This window comes from Columba livia, chromosome 2 (genome assembly GCF_036013475.1).
Source record: "Columba livia isolate bColLiv1 breed racing homer chromosome 2, bColLiv1.pat.W.v2, whole genome shotgun sequence".
Classification (NCBI taxonomy): Eukaryota; Metazoa; Chordata; class Aves; order Columbiformes; family Columbidae; genus Columba; species Columba livia.
Genome location: NC_088603.1, coordinates 65,816,157 through 65,833,758, shown reverse-complemented (window position 1 = coordinate 65,833,758; position 17,602 = coordinate 65,816,157). Strand labels below are relative to the sequence as shown.

Below are 17,602 nucleotides of genomic sequence, written 5' to 3'. Positions count from 1 at the left end.
GCTGTATTGTACCACATTGCACAACTTCTAGATGCTGTTGTGTCTCAACTTTTAAAAATACTTAAACTTCCTTGCTAGACTGTATGTCCTTAATTGTGTAAATAATGAAAATGAAAGAAATGTCACCACCATGTTCTATTCTCCATCTCATGTTCCTTTACCCTGCCAAGCCTTAGTGAGGCTTTGAATTGGGGATTTGTTTGCATTTTGCTATTACCTTTACTTTGTTTTCTTTCTGACCTTTTGTATTTGTACAAAATGTATAACTGTCTCTTTTCAAGCTGTCGCTCTGCTACTGACTGGCCCCTGATTAATTCCATCCATTTTGTAGCCAAACACTTTTAATTCCTGGAATCTTGTCTCTGAAATAACACGGGTAACATTTGAGAACAGTATTGGAGCAGGTTTGTCAATGGCCAAATATACCTTAATTAGCAAATGGCCAAATTTATGGATACTCCAATTAGAGACATTTTCATAATGGTATCTGAGAACTTATTTGACTCTGATCAGAAAGCAGGTAACCCTTGCCATCTTCTGAAATTGAAAACACACTGCCTGAAAGCACCAACTTTCACAATACTTTCCCTCAAAATTTTGTGTTCATTGGATAATCTATACTATGTATGGAATGTCATCCCTGTTTCAAAGGGAATACAACCCCATAGCTTTCTTCTTATTGTCTTAAACAAAATTGAATCCAATTATTTTCACCTGTCCTTACTATTTCAAAATGGGCCACTGCAGCTCAGTGTTGTTTGAGTTTCAGAAGTACTGCTACTGATGCCTACCACATATATTAAAGAAGTTTTGTGTATTGTTTTCATAATTTTTGTGTTTGTTTTTTTTTTCCTTTTGAATAACTCTTAGGAAATGGCGAAGATTCTCAGTCATCCAAGAGTCTATGCTTTTCTGCACATACCTGTCCAGTCAGCGTCTGATAGTGTACTCATGGACATGAAAAGAGAATACTGCGTGGCAGACTTCAAACAAGTAGTGGATTTCCTTAAAGAAAAGTAAGTCTACTAATATTTGAGAAAATAACAGTACTCTTTTTTTTGCAATGTCAAGCGCATGTGGCTGGAAACACAATTACTTGCAACTTAGTAATTAAGGTATAAAAAAAAATGAGCTGCCTTAAGTCTTTGAATTTTCTGTAAGCCTCTTGATGTGGTTTGCCCCTTTGCTTGAGCTTTTGTAAGTATCTTAAGTCTCTACATGACATGCTTTTAATTTGTCAGTATATTCCTAATATTTTTTCAAATAATACTTTTTTTTATGCTTAAACTACTATATATAGGCTGCTTGAAGTTAAAGTAGTTGAAGTCTTCTCTGATGTGGCTTTTGAGCATTGTATACTTTGTGTACTGGAGATGATCCAGCTCCAGCAAATGTGAATGTGCTGGGATTTTTTTTTTTGATAAGTAATATTTTATGTCTTACAGCTGACGTACATTTACATCAATACAGTAATACTCTAATTTTGCTTATGAGACTGAGGATTTCTAGGATAATTTCAAAATTATTTCCCTTAACAACAGAGTTAATTGTGAGAAATAAAAGTGTGTATTCTGATGTGTTATTTACTTACACTGGCCTGAAGATGAAGATTCACCTGCAAAGCTCTTGTAACTACAAGTAATAGTTTAACATCCAAGAAAGTATTTTATTAGCTTTTAAATTTTAGTATTGATGTATTTTGATGGATATTTCTGCACAAATTGTCTTAAACATAGGTCTGTAGATAATTATTTCTGTCACCTCATTTGGCTCCTTTCTCTCTTTATCTGCTTTTTTTGTTGTTAGTGAGCTTTTTTAAATGACTTAAAGGTGGTCTAGTTGTACCTTTAACTCTTAAATTGCATTCTAATACTAGCTCATAAAAGAATCGAGTGTTCATAATAATTTTAATAATTTTTCATTGAAAATTCCAAGTGTCTAGCTATGTAAAATATGTCATGCAAGAGCTGCATGGGAATTCTGATTTGTAAGAAAGAAAATCAAACTGCAACAGAAGAGAATATGTTTTGCAAACTATATGTGTAGTTTGTAGGACGTTCCTATGCATCTAGGGTTACTGATGGAAATGGAGCTGCTTCTCTTTGTACAGGTTGATTGGGTATTAATTTTCAACTCTGAACAATGCACAATAATTCTTGGCACTTAATTTTTATATGACTATGGGTCAGTCTTAGTTTTTAATTAACAGATATATTGTATTCTCATGTGTCTTAATTGGGAACTGTTTCAGTTTATGTCTTAGTTGACTTGAAGCTGATTCATTATTCTCTTCAGTAGTTTTCACATTGGCAGCTATTATCATAACAGCAGCTGGATTTTCGATAACGTACTATAGCTGGCACATGTTGGTGCATATGGGAATTTATTAAATCATTCAGTTCTTGCACACAGAGAAGAATGAATTACTTAATATCCAAATTTAAAACAGCTGGTCATTGAATATACAGTAATCTGTGACATACGTCTTTTTCCATGGGCTTTTGTGCAGTGAACTTAAGAAGGAAAAAATAATTGGCTTGATGTCTTATTTTTAAATAAGCTTTATTTATAATAATAACAACCTTTTTTTATCCTGCTTGTTAAGAAACTACCGAATTATCTAGTATTTCCTGTTAGAAAACAGTCTCCAAAATTCAAGACGGAAAATTCTTTGTGCCATATGGCAGCAGGATGGGGAAGCTATGCAAGGCAGAGAAAATGTTTTGGGTATTTGAACATGTGCACATCTGTAAAACTAGTATTATTTTTTCTTTTGCACTTAAGAGCATAGCATCTTCATTTGTAGTCTCTCCTCTCATGGCAGCAGCCAGTTATTACATTCCCATACAGATATTCCCATAAAGATCTCAGCATGAAGATTGCCAGGGCTTAGCATTGCTGCAGACAACTCCAGATCCTAGAGCCAGAATAGCTAGAATTAAATATGTGTTTGAACTACTTCAATAGCCAGAAGGGATTATTTCCATCTTCCATTTACCAAAAAGGAAAAATAAAACAAAAGTAGAATCTCCTATATCTCCTTTCCCTATTCCTAGGGCCATAAAGTCATCTAGAAGCTTCCTATGCAAAATGTGCAGGGTCTTATCAGTAGACTCCAATTGGCACCTTCATCTCTAAAACATGACATCTGCTCCGGTAGTATCTTCATGTAAAACTCTATTAAACCAATAATTCTGTAGACTGACCTGCTGAAGAAGTAAAGCCACACATCAAGGAATTATGTGGTGATCAGTTAAGTCCTTAATAACTTGAGTTAAAACATCTAAGCAAATAAAGATGAAGTACAGCAAGTGAAAAATTAAGAAAAGATGAAAAAGAATGAGCCATGTCATCTTTTTGGTTTTAGAACCCCAAAGATATGAAGTGATTCCGGAATCTTCCTTTTATCAGTCAGGCCACCAAAACGCTTTGGGGATTTTTTCTTCCAGAAGGAGCAAACACCTTTCCTTCCTCTGGAGAGCCAGGAGGGACTGCAGAGGGATCTCCTGAGACTGGGGATTTCTTCATAGCCTGCTCAGCACAGAACGCCTTACAGAGAAGCTGGAGTTCTCCACTGCAGTTATTAATACTTTTTGTGTTGAAACACACCTTTTAAAAGATTGGAGCATTCTGGACTCTCTGAGACTGTGAAGTTAGACACGTCAGTTTTCTCTTCTCTTTGAGGACTCTTTCTTCAGTTAGGGACCCTAGAAGATAATTTAAAAATTAATATTAATGTTCTAGTTCAGTCTTTTTATATGCAACACTTTGTTTTTTAGGGCCACTCTCCCCAGCCAGGTGACAACATTTTTAGTTTATAGTGAAGACTGGTAGCAAAATATATGGAATGTAAAGCCAGAAACGCAAATCCATTAGACTGAAAACTGAATACAAAATGGCAGTTGATAGGTCCATAGCTGATCTACAGATATGTGTGTATATATATTTACTGAAAATATATTTGTAACCTATTCTAGAGAGCAACAGCATAAAGGAAATGACGATATGCTGATTCATTTAGAAGTTGGTCAACTTGTACACAGTCTGTAGAGACTAGTGCCCCTAGTCTGGAGACTTTAGGGACTAATATAGTAGTCTGGAGGGACTATTTGCAAGACTAATTCCCGGCTGAGATATTAATTTCAATGTGTTTGCAACTAAATACAGGACCTTTAGAAATTGCTCCTAAGTAAATTTAATCCAGTGACCAATTTAGTATTATATCAGAAGGTCTTTTAATTGTGGTGTCATTATATCAAAATGTGAGTTACTCTTCAAGTGGTCTCAACTTTCAAGATGTGGCATACATTGTATTTCTGAAAGGTGATAGTTCTAGCTGCAAGAAGCGTGCAACTGCTTTAATTATTTCGATGTTTTGAAACTTAATCCCCTGAAATTTACTTTTGCTGATAAAAGCAAACAATTGAAATATATTTTAAAGAAACCTGAGTTCTGAGTGTCATATTCTGTAATTGCTTGAATAATCAGCAATGACTATATACCCATTAAAAAATACTTAGACTGGTAATGTGTTTTCCAGATTTCTCATTTGCTGTTGTTGACCATACTACATTCTCTTACCTTTCTGGTTTGTGAAGCAGTCGTGATGTTCATCAAAGTCTGTATTAATCTTGCCCCATTACTGCCCTTTGATAAGAGAATTGTAAAACCAAAATCCAGATGAAAAATAAAAGTAGGGCAATGTAGAACTAGGCTGAAACACTATACCCTTCTGGTTTGGAAAATAGTATAATTACCTTACAGTTTGGTTTTTTTGTGTTTTGAGATAGAAGTGTAATACTAACTGTGGGCGGCTGCTGCTGTTCACCTGAGAAGGTCTCATAATTAATCCAGGAAACATCTGAGATTTCCAGTATCGTCTAAAAGGCAGCAAAGTCGGGCTGCCAGAGGGGAGAGGCCACAGTTCTGTCAGGCACGAAGTTCTGTTCTTTTCTTTTTGCACTATTTCTCTCATGTCCATTAAAATCAGATCTACTATCAAGCTGGTTCTATCTTGCATTACTTTTAGTGGTAATCAAGATTTTATTTTTTGGCATACGTAGAACCATAATTATATGCAGTTGCAAAAAAAAAAAAAAAAAAAAAAGTATGGGACCAAAAGTAAAGGTAGTAAAGGTGTGCAGTGGAAAGTAAATCACAAGCTTGGAAGGAGATTAATCACTCAGGTGTTAACTCAGATCTCAGTTACCCAGCAATTATAGACAACGGCTGAACATCTGAGGAAACTGGAGATATTGTCCAAATTGAGATAAGGTATTATAGAGTCCTTTGGGACAGCTGGCTTTAGGAAGGCTCCCTTCTGCCCTGTTGTTTTACAGGGAGTTAAGCCAATAAATGGTACTTTCAGCAGCTACCTAGGCCGCCTCTTCATTCTGTTTTTAGGGATTTTAGGGGATTCAGCAGTGACTGTCTCATGTTTCTTTTGATGTGCCATGACTTGTGTCTCTTGTGGCAGCCAGGCTGCATCTGCTTGGATTTTTAGACAGGCGGCCTCAGGGAAAAATAGTGTGGCTGGGAGCAATGTCTCCTCCCCATCATGCTGTATGTCCATGTTAGTCTCGTTTTTTACAGCAATATTTGAGTGTCTGAATGAAACTTTTCTTAGTCCACTTTCTCCATATAATTTTGTCCGGTATATTCCAGTGTGACTCTTCTTACCTTTCTGAGCAATTTCATAAGCAGTCATTTGTTTTCCAGGTTCTAGTCTTCTCTTGTGACCTTGTTCTTATTCTGGGCGTCATAACACATGCTATAAAAGTTTATGTGGGCAGTATACCATGGTCCGTGTCTTTATTTCTTGTGCAAATGAATATGTTGCCATCCAAAAGTCTTCTGCTTGAAATTCTTCTCCATTTTCTAATAGCTGATTTTTGAACAAAATAGTGAACAGTGAAGAAATACCTTTGTGAAAGCTTGCCTTTAAATACTGTTATTTGGATGGTCAAAAAAATTCTGAACTCTGTAAATAATTTGCTTCTGAAATATGTCCATATAGTAAGCTCCTGAATGTTATTAAGTCCACATTGAAATATAAAGGGCCAAATGAGTCATCATCAAATTTGCAGCTATTCTAGACAACCTGCAGTTTTGAAACTATCCCAGGCCTTGTGGCACTAGTGTTGTCTTTATTGCATTATCATACCAGTTACTGAAACTAGAATTTGAAGGCAACAAATAGAATAATTTTAAAATAACCATTTACTATTTTTGCCTACATTTTTATAGCCACTTTCAAAATGCAGGTAGTTAAGTAGGCTATAACAGCTCCCACACTTTTTTTTTTTTTGCAGCATGAATGTGTTTCACTTTCTTTCTGAAAATGCATTTTTGTTTCTTGGAGAGAGACATCATTCAGCTCATTTTGCAGATGTGCAAATCATGGTCCTAACAAACTGTGACAAGTCTTTCAGATTTAGGGTTTTTAAATGGATTTTAGTACGTCTGTTCTGTCAGTCTAACTGCTGTAAATGCAAATATCTCTTTAAAGTCCTTGTGCTGTTTTCTGCTGAGGAATTGCTGAATGTATTTGGTACTTACCTGTAATTTTATACCTCAGTCCCTAGACTCTTTACTCTGTCTTTTGTCTGCAATTGCAGTCTGAACTAATCACTTTACCAAATGTGTCTCTTTTTTGTGTGTTTCAAATGAATTGAGTGTTTGTAAAAAGTTTTAAATTAGCACCAAAAGTGAAAATGGGGTGGGAGGAGACACATTCAGCAGATACCGCACAGAAGCCTTGTGAATTGCAACTGATGAACTATGTCTGTAACAGTGCTGAGGGAAAACATCATTTGCTGGAAGGGGAACTAGAAGCTGCAGCTGAAGTTGTGGTGAAGTGGAATTTGCATTAGACTTGTTATTTGTATAACTTTATTACAGGCACTTCAGAAAAAATATTAAGAGCGAGTTACCAGTGGGTCATGTATGAACAACATGAATGTTTATCTCGTTCACCTTACAGCATTCACTTTCTAATATGTGTGGATAGATAAGGAAATTACTAAAGTCTCTGTCTATGTGAGTGTAAAAACCCAGCCTCATCTATGTTAATTCTAGCTTGACAGAAGTCTTCTGAAAACACAGAGAGTATGGCAAAGGTTTTAATGACAGTGATTTCTAGCAGTTCAGGTTTTATTTCTTTTAGAATTCTAAAGAGCAACAGAAAATATTTACCTTGAAATAGTGTGGCATTTTCCTACTGGGAACACCATTTTGTGTCTTATTACACAGGGAGTTATTTACTCTAAAGAGTATACAAGTAATGGTGTGACATATTCTCTGTAGCTTGGAGGACATTTTCATAAAACTACTGTTACTTACATTTTTTGCTTAGTCATGTACCCACAAGAAGAGTTTGGAATAAATCCTCTGTAGTATTTTTACGCTGGATTCTGTGCTTAATAACTGTAATTAAAATAAAAGACAAGTTTTTATTCCTGTCAGTTATTCTTTTTTTAAAACAAATTTCTGATGTTTCAGCGTTATGCTTATCCTTGCTTACCTCTTCCTTCCAATTGCTGCTTTTAACCAAGTGGATTCTATTTTAAATAGGATTGTAAAATGCATGGGCTTAGGACTGTTCCATAAGGAATGTGATTAAGAGTCAACTTGGAGGACTATAGGACATGTTGTAGTATGGTTATAACTAAATAGGGGTAGTACAAAAATTAGAAGGATAGAACTGGGTTGAAAAAAATACCTCTGATGTGTGTGGTAAAATAATGGTAAAAGCCCATGGGGTATCTATTCTGTCATTCACAGTACTTATTTTTCAGAAGCTGTCTTTGTTGAAGAGGATCATGCCTTGTTTGAACAGGAGATTTGGGGTTTCAGTGCGGGACATAACAGTACCCTTTGTATTAAAGGAGTATTTGTTTTCTGTGTATATGTATCCTACAGCTACCATACGTTACCCAAATTCGCAGTAAGAGTATGGCTGCAATCCCCCTTTTCCTGTGGCTTACTCTGTTACTGGTGCATCTGTCAGACTGTTGTTCATGTTGTTCACATTTAGCCCGAGGGTGTACATATGAAAATACTGAAGTCCAAATTGAGTCATGCAATGTGATGTTAACAGAAAGTAATTATGAAGTTACAGAGTGCTTTGAAGATTAGATGGCACTAAACATAACTTCAGCCTATTTATTTTTTTGGGAAGGTACTGTTTAAGAAACTGTAATGTCAAAATTTCTGTGTGCTCCATAAGTTTTGATCTTCACCTTCTGGAGCAATTAATTTCTGCATACTGACCTGTTTAGGCAGGATGTGTGGTGCTTCTGTTTTACAGAATTTTCTTCTAAATAATACAATATTTTTCTGGAGATAGAGAATCATTATGAGAAGGTTGGGTTTTTTTCTGACTCTCCTGTTCCCCTCCCAAGATAGACATACAGACTGGAGGGTGAAGCCTGGGAAATAAAGTGCCCAGGATGAGCACAGCTTGCTGAGCGCAGGCTTAATGGGCACACACAGCATTCACACTTCAGATTCTTCAAGGTCTGTGATATTCTTCAAGTACTGTGATATTCTGCTTTGGCTGAAGTTTGGAGGAATATTTTTTTGAATGGTTCCTTTAGAGAAAAGATAGGACCTCTTATTAAATGTAAAAGGCATTTAGTCTTATTATTATGCTTGTCAGAGAAGCTGGCTTCTTTTACTAACTATAACTAACTAGCAAGGTTGTTAGGAGTGATAATTTCTGTATGTAGTCATGGTTAGGCTTTCTTTTTTCTGGGCAGTCTTATCTGCAGTTTTCTTCTGCAAAATCCTAATGGGAGTACTGTTAGATGGTAGAGTAGAAATTAGTAATGTGCACCCAATGCCCAGTTTCTTAGGTATAGCAAGATGGTGTTTTTTTCTTCTACTTTCTCCCCCTGGGGACATGTGAATGTGGTTTTTTGGAAGTAATGATATAAACTCCGTAGTAAGGTTAAAAGGAAGGAATTGTAAGCGTCATGCAGTATTGGAAATTAGTCCTCTTAAAACATTTAATATTTATGGGTTTTAAATGCTTGATTTTACTTACTGAGATACCGTATTACTCTAGTATTTTAAGACAAAATAACTGAAATCAGTTCCTTGATTTTTATGTGTATGTTTTGTCATTGTGTTTCAATGTCTGGGTCAGAACTTAGAATGGAATCAAGGGGGGAGTATAATTTGTTTTTAAAACAATAATAACTAATTCATGTTTATTTGCTTAATAACAGATTGATTTGACATCTAATTCTCAGTTTTAATTTATTCCTGAGGTTTTAAGTCTATCCAAACATATGTTAAGATACTTAAGTATTTCTTGTATGCACACAAATCCAAGACGCACCATGCGTACACCTTATAGTGCTCAGATGTGAAAATTCTGATGATGGTATTAAGTTTTCAGATTTGGTACATTAGAAAAAAAAAGTATTCATTTATATGTGCACATTTTCTCATCTTCGGCAGAATTCTAGGTAATAATTTTATAAGCCATATTATTTTGATCATACGGAACAATATAGCACAAAAGAATTTTTTATTGAGGTGGTGGTCAGCCAGCTGATACGAAATGAACAGAGTTACATTTGTGTCAAGCTTTCAGGGAAAATATGTTCCAAATAATGATAGAAGAAATAAAAAGTGCAGTGCTTCTATAGCTGATCAGTACCTTTAATTATTTTCTTTAACCCTAAATTACTTAAATAAAGCAAACTGCTATGTGGAATTACACAAAAGTTGTTAAATCTCTTTAAAAGTTTAGCTGTACGATTATAACACCACTGCTTGCAAGAGACACAATAATTCTGCTACCCAGAAGTTTTTTGGGTACATTCATTTGGGGACTGTGATGTGGATTACATCAGGGAAGCTCAATTTTTTATTCATGTGCAATTTATATGGGTCTGTAAATCGTACACATGAGTTGATGATTCATCTCTTTAGAAAGAGAATGACATTTATAGTTGTGAACTTCTCATTTCTTATATGGCAAATTAATGGCAAATCAAAGATTTTAAAAGGTTTGTACATGAAAGTAGTGGCTATAGCAGACGTAAGTTTATTTTCCACAACTGAGTAGCTTATCTCTTGCACTTGGCATTTTTTTTTGGTTTTATATTTTGCTTATCTTCTTGATGTAGAACTGTCATTTTGTTTAGTAGGAGAAATTGCCACAATACAGCTGTTAAAGTACTTTATAACAGCAAGACAATATTGCAAATATGTTTGTATGTAAAGGCATAAGAAGCAAAGTAAATTCTTCTCAGTCCACTTACCAGAAAATTGTGATTCAGGTGCAGTTTCAAGTCAGAAAATAAGTTATTGTGTCTGAACGCCTTATGCATAGGAGAATATAAACCCAGAGCATCTACATTTCTTCCTAAACCTAGATAACATATTTATTGGCAAAACCCAGAGGTCATAGAAATTAATCGTCTTCTGGCTTGCTGTGTAAGGTGCTAAGGTGCCTCCCTGCTTGGCCTTTGAATGAGCCATGACCCTTAGCAGGAGAGTCAACTTCTGAGACCTGAAAGCCATTTTGTACAGACTCACAGTCAGCTCTGGGGCAATAACTTTTGCATGTTACTAACCCAAATAGGTTTGAATCAGTCTCCTACAGAAAGCTTTGTATTAAAATAAATACAGATTGTTTTAACTATTTAATCTCGGTTGAAGGATTTTTGTTGAGTAAAGGTTTGACAGCCTTCAACTTACTTACAAAAAGGCTAAACACCATGTCTGGAAAATGAGTTGCATTGTCATTTATAGATCTACTGCTGAATCTCTGTGTGTGTGTGTGTGTGTATGTCCCACAGTAACTACTCACAGTTATTTTTTTAGCCTTAGTGCTTGGTGAGAGGAGAGAGATCAACTGTCTGTCAGGGACTGGCTGTTTCCAAGAGACTGCAGAGACACAGACAGATGGGCCATGGGTTCAGGTTTGAACAGCAGACTGGCGTGATTTCTCTGCAGTGGTGAGATGGCCACTCCCACACTGTTGACTTAAATTTTTGGGAGTGCTTGACTCACATACTCAATCCTAGAAATTTGTAAGGCAGCCAGCTGAGCTCTGAACTGTGGCCAGCAAACTGTTTTTCCATGTAGCATATTTTCATGGACCTCCCTCACCTCTGCTAGACAGTATACCTAGAGACTCTGATTATAACACTGAACACATAAAGAAACAGATTTCTGTTTCATTATACCTATGTCTGTTGTTTAGTGTGTAATACAACTGTGCTTTGCTTAGTTGTGTTAAACTCAGTTTGTAATTGTGTGATTGTTGACATCGATTGTAAAATCCTGACAGCTGGGAAAAAACACAGCAGTAGAGATTCCTCTTTTTTTTTTAATGGTATGATACTTAAAGATGTTTATTGTTTCAAAACCAGGGCAAGCAAATAGAGTTTCTGTTAAGTCTTCTTTTAATCTTTCATTCTTTCCTGTTTCCTTACCTACGTGCTATCTTCCTTTAAATAGGTCTTGTAGTACTAGGCTGGAGCCACTTTGTAGTGTAATGTGTTTTACCGTCAGCCAAGAACGATGGCTTGCAAGTTCTGCCACAGCATTGTATCAGCTACTGGGGTCTGCATGTGAATTTGACTCTTAAGCTTACTTCCCCTGTAGTATGTTATGATCGTACGTGCTAATTAGAATAGAAGAGAGGACGCAGTCAAGGGAAAATTGGAAGTTAAATACACCAAAGCGGATTTATTTTTTTTTTTTTGTGATTGCATATACTAAGTACAGTAGATATGCCTTAGTTTTGTGTGCATCATTGTATAGAACAAACGTTGTTGGTGTGCAGCAGTGCATTGTAATTTAAATGTTGTGGGAGATAAGTTTTATTTAACCAATATAGTTATCAGCAGAAATATCTTTAAAATAACTTGTAAATGAAACCCTGTAGGGTAAGGATCTACTCTAAATTTTGGGCATGGCTTTGTGACTTTTATCAGCATCATACTTGGGTGCAATATTAGAGATTCACTTAATTTTAGTTAAACATCTAATGATTTCACTGTGGTCACAAATTACGACTTAAAGCAGTAATACTAACTGTGCTTGAAGTTCTTTAAGGCTAGAAGGGTAAAATGTTTTGGAGGTTGGATTCTCAGTGCAGAAGCTCTTATAACAAAACTTTAAAAGCCTACTCAAAATGGTAAAGTATATTTTAATGACTAAAATAGATACTACCTAAAATTATTTTCTGTATCTTTCGAACAAAAGGAGGCATTTTCTAGCCCTAATTTGCAGAGCACTGTTTTATAGTGCAGAGCACTATTTCAGCATTGACAACCTGGTATAATTAAAGCCAAGTAACTGTGAGTCATTCCACTTCCTAATCCATGTTGTTCACAGATGCCGTAGAACAGGGAAACAAAGTTCAAAATAGTTTGCTTTTTCACTTTCTTTATTTGTCTGTTTTCATTATACATTTGAACATGTACCCATGCATGCAGATATCATCTTCCCTTAGTTTTTATGTTAGGGCCTGCATAACTGTGTCCATGTACATGGGAGACTGTTGAGAGTCAGGGTTTATATCTTATACAGCAGAACGTAATTTTTGCCTTGTATTCTCCCACAGGTATATGCCTGTGATCCCTGAACAGTTAACATTAATTAGAAATTAGCAGGGAACAATTGTGCTTCCCCTGGAGAATCATTTTTAGCACAATTTTTACGATAAAAGAAAATGAGAAGCTGTCTTGTTGCCACTCGTTTGCATTATTTCCTTACGTCCTTATGATGGTAAGTGATCATTAAATACTTGTTAAACTCCTGAAGAAACTATTATGAGATTTGTTGGCACTTTTTGAAAGTTAACTACTTTGAAACTTTTTGTAGAAATATGATTATTTTCATGTATTTTTTAAGTGACTTTGTATTAACCACTCTCAGCACATGCCATGTAAACAGAATATGGATTAAACTTTACTGTTTAATTTTCCATATTTTTTGTCTGTCCTAATAAGCACGACAGTTCTAAATCTGAACACAAGCTCATTTAGAAAGAGGATTTTTCCTCCATTCAGTACATATCTAATTGAGTCCATCTGCTCTAAAAATGGTAACAAGTCATACTTACCAGCTACCCACCAGCATTCTATCAGCTTTTCTGTATATTAGATTTAGTTTTTAAATGGAAGCAGGGTAAATTTATATAAATAAAACATTTAAAAAATTGGAGCTACAGATATAAAAACAATTCTTACAAATTGAAACAGTTCCGAAACTTTGCATTCACAATAAAAATAAGAAATATGGATATATGGAAAATTATACTCATAGTGAAGGGAAGTTTACATGTGTGGCTTAATTCAGAATCCAATGGACACAGTAAACAAAAGTTACAGTGAATTATTTAATTCTACCATTAGTAACTGAATTTTTGTACATTTGCCATTCCAGATCACTCTAGATTTATGACATAGAATTTTTCCTTTCTGCAGGAAAAAAAAAAAAGCCCTTATTGCCATTTATAATAATTTTGCACTTTGGTGAACAGAATATTTAGTTCCTTGCCAATGTATTTGAGAGTGCTGTACAAAAAGAATGTCTGAGTTGGCTGATTTTCGTCTTCATAAATGTTTCAACTTAATGTAAGATCAGACATGATTGGGTTAAGATTTATGTTCCTGATTTGTTTATGTCTTCAATATTCTATGGACTTATATTAGTAAAGCATAACATGATTTTGTCCTCTTGGCTACCTGATATTACTTAGTCATACTTTCTACAGAATACAAAATTATTTGAGGTATTTTGACGGCTTTCATCATTACGAGAATAGCAGAAGCTGAAGTGTGTCTTTTAACATATGTTTTCACAAATTACATCTTTTATTTGACAATATTAAAGTGAAGTACAGTAATTATCTCTTAAGTGAGATAATATTTTCACGTTTTTGTTAATAATACAAATAAACATTTTTTCCCAAAGAAAATGTTCAGCAAATTCTTTAGAATAGAAAATTGTTTCATTGATAGAACTAAATGTGCATTGAAACTATGATTATATTTATGCAGCAATAGTGACTGGGGATTGTTTTATTCCGTTTTGTAATGCAGCATCTGTATGGGATATTCTCCAAGCCTCCTATCCCTTGCATAGAGTTTGCGGAGTCATTAATTGTTCCTTCAATTTCTCTTCAATTCCAGTTAAGTTAGAACATCCTGCTTTTACTTGTTAACTCTGGCACAAAAATTTGTTTCATATTCACTTTAAACCCTCTTCTAATTATTTTTATTAGTTTATCCTTTCATTTTTAAATTTCTAGCCTGAGGTTTGTCCTCTGACGTTCTGGGTTTTTTTTACCATGAAACAAGAATGTAATTTCTGAGCTGGTATAGATTTGACTTTTCCTATTTGCCTCAACGTGTTTTTTTTTTCATTTTCTGAAAAGTCCTTTAAAAATAAATAAACTGCCTTACTTTCTGAGAGGAAAACACATTGCATCTAAATATCCTATCTTTCTGATGATTGAGCCCTAAGCCAGAAACTCACAATGGCGTCTTCAGAGTTTTCACTTCTTAAATTCAGTGTATTTTTTTATCAAAGAAATCACAGCCCAAGTTTTCAATTACTGCAGTAGCACGTACACTGGCTCCACAGAAAGCCAAACTGGAGGGGTTTGGTGAGGCACAACCCCAAGGCACAAGAGTGTGTGTTCTCCTTATGCAGCTTTCTGCCGAGTTCCTGAGACTTGAAGAAGGCCCAAAGAAATGTTTTCACAGTGGAAAATGGTATATTCGCAAGTTAGATAGATGCTCATAGCCCAAGGCTATACTGAGATTGAATTTTTGGACAATACAAGCTTCTGTGGGTAATGCAAGATTACCTTTTCCTCCAAAACAAGTTTGTTCTGAAATTATTAGCTGTGAATCTGGTGCATAGGATTTTAAAATCTTGCACCTTTCTATCCACCTGTCCACAAATACAATGGGTTTTAGACCTTTCAGTATCTTTTGGGAGTTCACTACCATCCTTGTCTGTGAAGACAACTTATCCTTTAGCTGGAAGGAAAAAGGAGATGTGCTCTCATGGTTGATTCTTCTTTTGTTGTTTGTTTCCATAAAGGCAAGGTCACCCATGTAGCATTTCTGAAGTCCTTTTCCAAAGTGATTTCCAACTTTCAGTTATTTTAAGAAAGTCAGTATGTCTTGCTTTTCTTAAAATTCATGCTTTCCTTTACAGATGCTTATTTTTTATCCTGCCTGCATTTTGCCTTCTGTGTGTTATGGAAGAACCCTAAAGAGGAACCCCTGAACTCCCTGTATCCAGTGATGAAGAGTTCAGAGAGGCTGGCAGACTCCTCAGAGTCTCACAGTAGATGAAAGGAATATTACAAAGTCACTAATAGGGATCAGCTGCTTCTTAAAGAGCTCTTTCAGTTAGACCTCTGCACAACTATGCTCTGCATCATACTTTCATATTTTTTTATATACGAAGTGGACAATAGAAGCTTCACTTCACCGTCTTTGCTAAGTGCAGCCCTACTGAGGAGGCTGCCTAGGTGACGGCTGCATTTGCCATAGCTCTCCTTCAGCCTGGGTTTAGAGACTCCCATGTGCCTTTCTTCAGACTTTCCATATTCTTGGATTATCTACAGTGACTGCTGGTAGACCAGCTGAAGAAGAGAGATTATTTACTTACCCATAACTGTTTTTACTTTGAGGTACAATATCTACACATTTAACTCTTCAATTTAGCTGTGTTTCTCAGAGTTAAGTCTGATCTGTGGATGCTGTCTTTGAAGGGAACTGAGCCCCCCCTGTTACTATATGAACTACTGGCAGAAAGAGACAGGCCTGAAGGGTGCTCCTTTGGATACTGCTGTTGTAATGAACATCATACTTGAGAGTGCTTGCATATACCACTGTGTGATTACATGTAGATAACTCATCTTCTCAAAGTGGTATATAGGTAGATAACTGATCTTTGTGTTCATGCTAGAACATGGTTGCTTTGTTATTACAGATTCACAGAATCGTTTAGGTTGGAAAAGACCCTTAAGATGATTGGGTCCAACCATTAACCCAGCACTGCAAAGTCCACTGCCAAACCGTGTCCCTCAGCACCACACATGTGTATGTTTCTTTTAAACACCTCCAGGGATGGTGACTCCACCGCTTTCCTGGGCAGCCTGTTCCAATGCCTGACAACCCCTTCCATGAATAAATGTTTCCTAATATCCAATCTAAACCTCCCCTCGCACAACTTGAGGCCATTTCCTCTCATCCTGTTACTTGCTACTTGGGAGAAGAGACCAACACCCTCCATGCTACAACCTCCTTTCAGGTAGTTGCAGACAGTGATCAGGTCTCCCCTCAGCCTCCTTTTCTCCAGGCTAAACAGCCCCAGTTCCCTCAGTTGCTCCTCATTAGACTTGTGCTCCAGGCCCCTCACCAGCTTTGTTGCCTCCTCTGAACTCACTGCAGTACATCAGTGTCCTTTCTTGTAGTGAGAGGTCCAATCCAAATGCCAAAGAGATTTTTTTGTTGTTGTTTTGAATATTCAGTTTTCCCCTAAAGTGTGAAATATTAACATTTAAGCGTATTTTTAGGCTGAAGACTGAGGTAACTTCTAGAAAACACAAGTGTCCTAGAAATCAAGAAGTGTAAAATGAAATCAATATTTTCAAATGGTGCTCTTTACTACTCTGTCTTCTGCAATCCCTGGAATTTCAGCACTGGCACTGAAACTGGGGGAAAGGAGGTTTTGTGAATCATAAAGGCTTATAATGGATTACAGAGGATGAAACATTTTCCATAAATGGACTCAAATTTACATCAATAAATGATTTCTAAATATAGTCATGTTTTTTCTATCTACTTAAAACATGTCTGTACCTTCCACCCACATGAAATAAGTGTTTTTGGAATGCTGGTGCATAGGTGCAGCTTTGCATTAGTAGTTCAATATTTTGTACATAATAAATGAGCTTAAATTGTCTGTGATACAACTTGTTTCTTCCTCAATGATCCTCATTTGCCACTTTCTTTAAACCTCCTTTTATACCATATCTCCTGTTCTGCTCAAAGTTGAAAAGCCAGTGTCCATCTTAGGCCCACCAAGTTATACCAAGATGACTGATTTCATCTTGGAAATTTACAGTGTTTGGTTGTGAATAGTCTGCCTTTGTGCCTAGGAATTGTTCATGACTCGTGTTGGTGTTGCAGAGCCAAAAAGGAACCGTTGTGCCTGGCAAGCATTTGGCTGCCTTTCCAGGTTCTTTAACTGATGCCCAAAGGCCATTGTGGAACATTATGTGATTTGATAAAACCAGTTTCAGTTATATGGTCTGAATGCAAACACTCCTCTTTCCACTAAATTGATTTGATTCCATTTTTGTATTCTGCTCCCTCTGTATGATAGTTCATTACATTTAAGTAGACTTTAACAAGGAGAGTTCATGGTAACTATTAAATTCAAATTTGTCTTCAGTTTGCAACATCATTCCATTCTTTTGAAACATTTTTCAGGTCTTTCAGTATTGATTTAGTTTAATTCTGCAGCTTAAGCCTGATCTAGCAGTAACCAGGGAGAAGTGTGTCACAATCTGTTTTGGGGAAGATTTTCCCTCCCTCCAAATTATACT

General features: G+C 36.0%; 1 protein-coding gene across 4 annotated transcripts in view; it reads left to right on the top strand.

Annotated features, from left to right (window-relative positions):
• CDKAL1 (CDK5 regulatory subunit associated protein 1 like 1) overlaps nucleotides 1–17,602 on the top strand; it is a 416,136-nt gene that overhangs the window by 269,655 nt on the left and 128,879 nt on the right. For all 4 annotated transcript variants that reach the window (XM_065055192.1, XM_065055194.1, XM_065055191.1 and 1 more), the window contains one exon: nucleotides 871–1,016. In XM_065055192.1, the coding sequence (XP_064911264.1) occupies nucleotides 871–1,016 (146 nt within the window). The remainder of the gene's footprint in view (nucleotides 1–870; nucleotides 1,017–17,602) is intronic.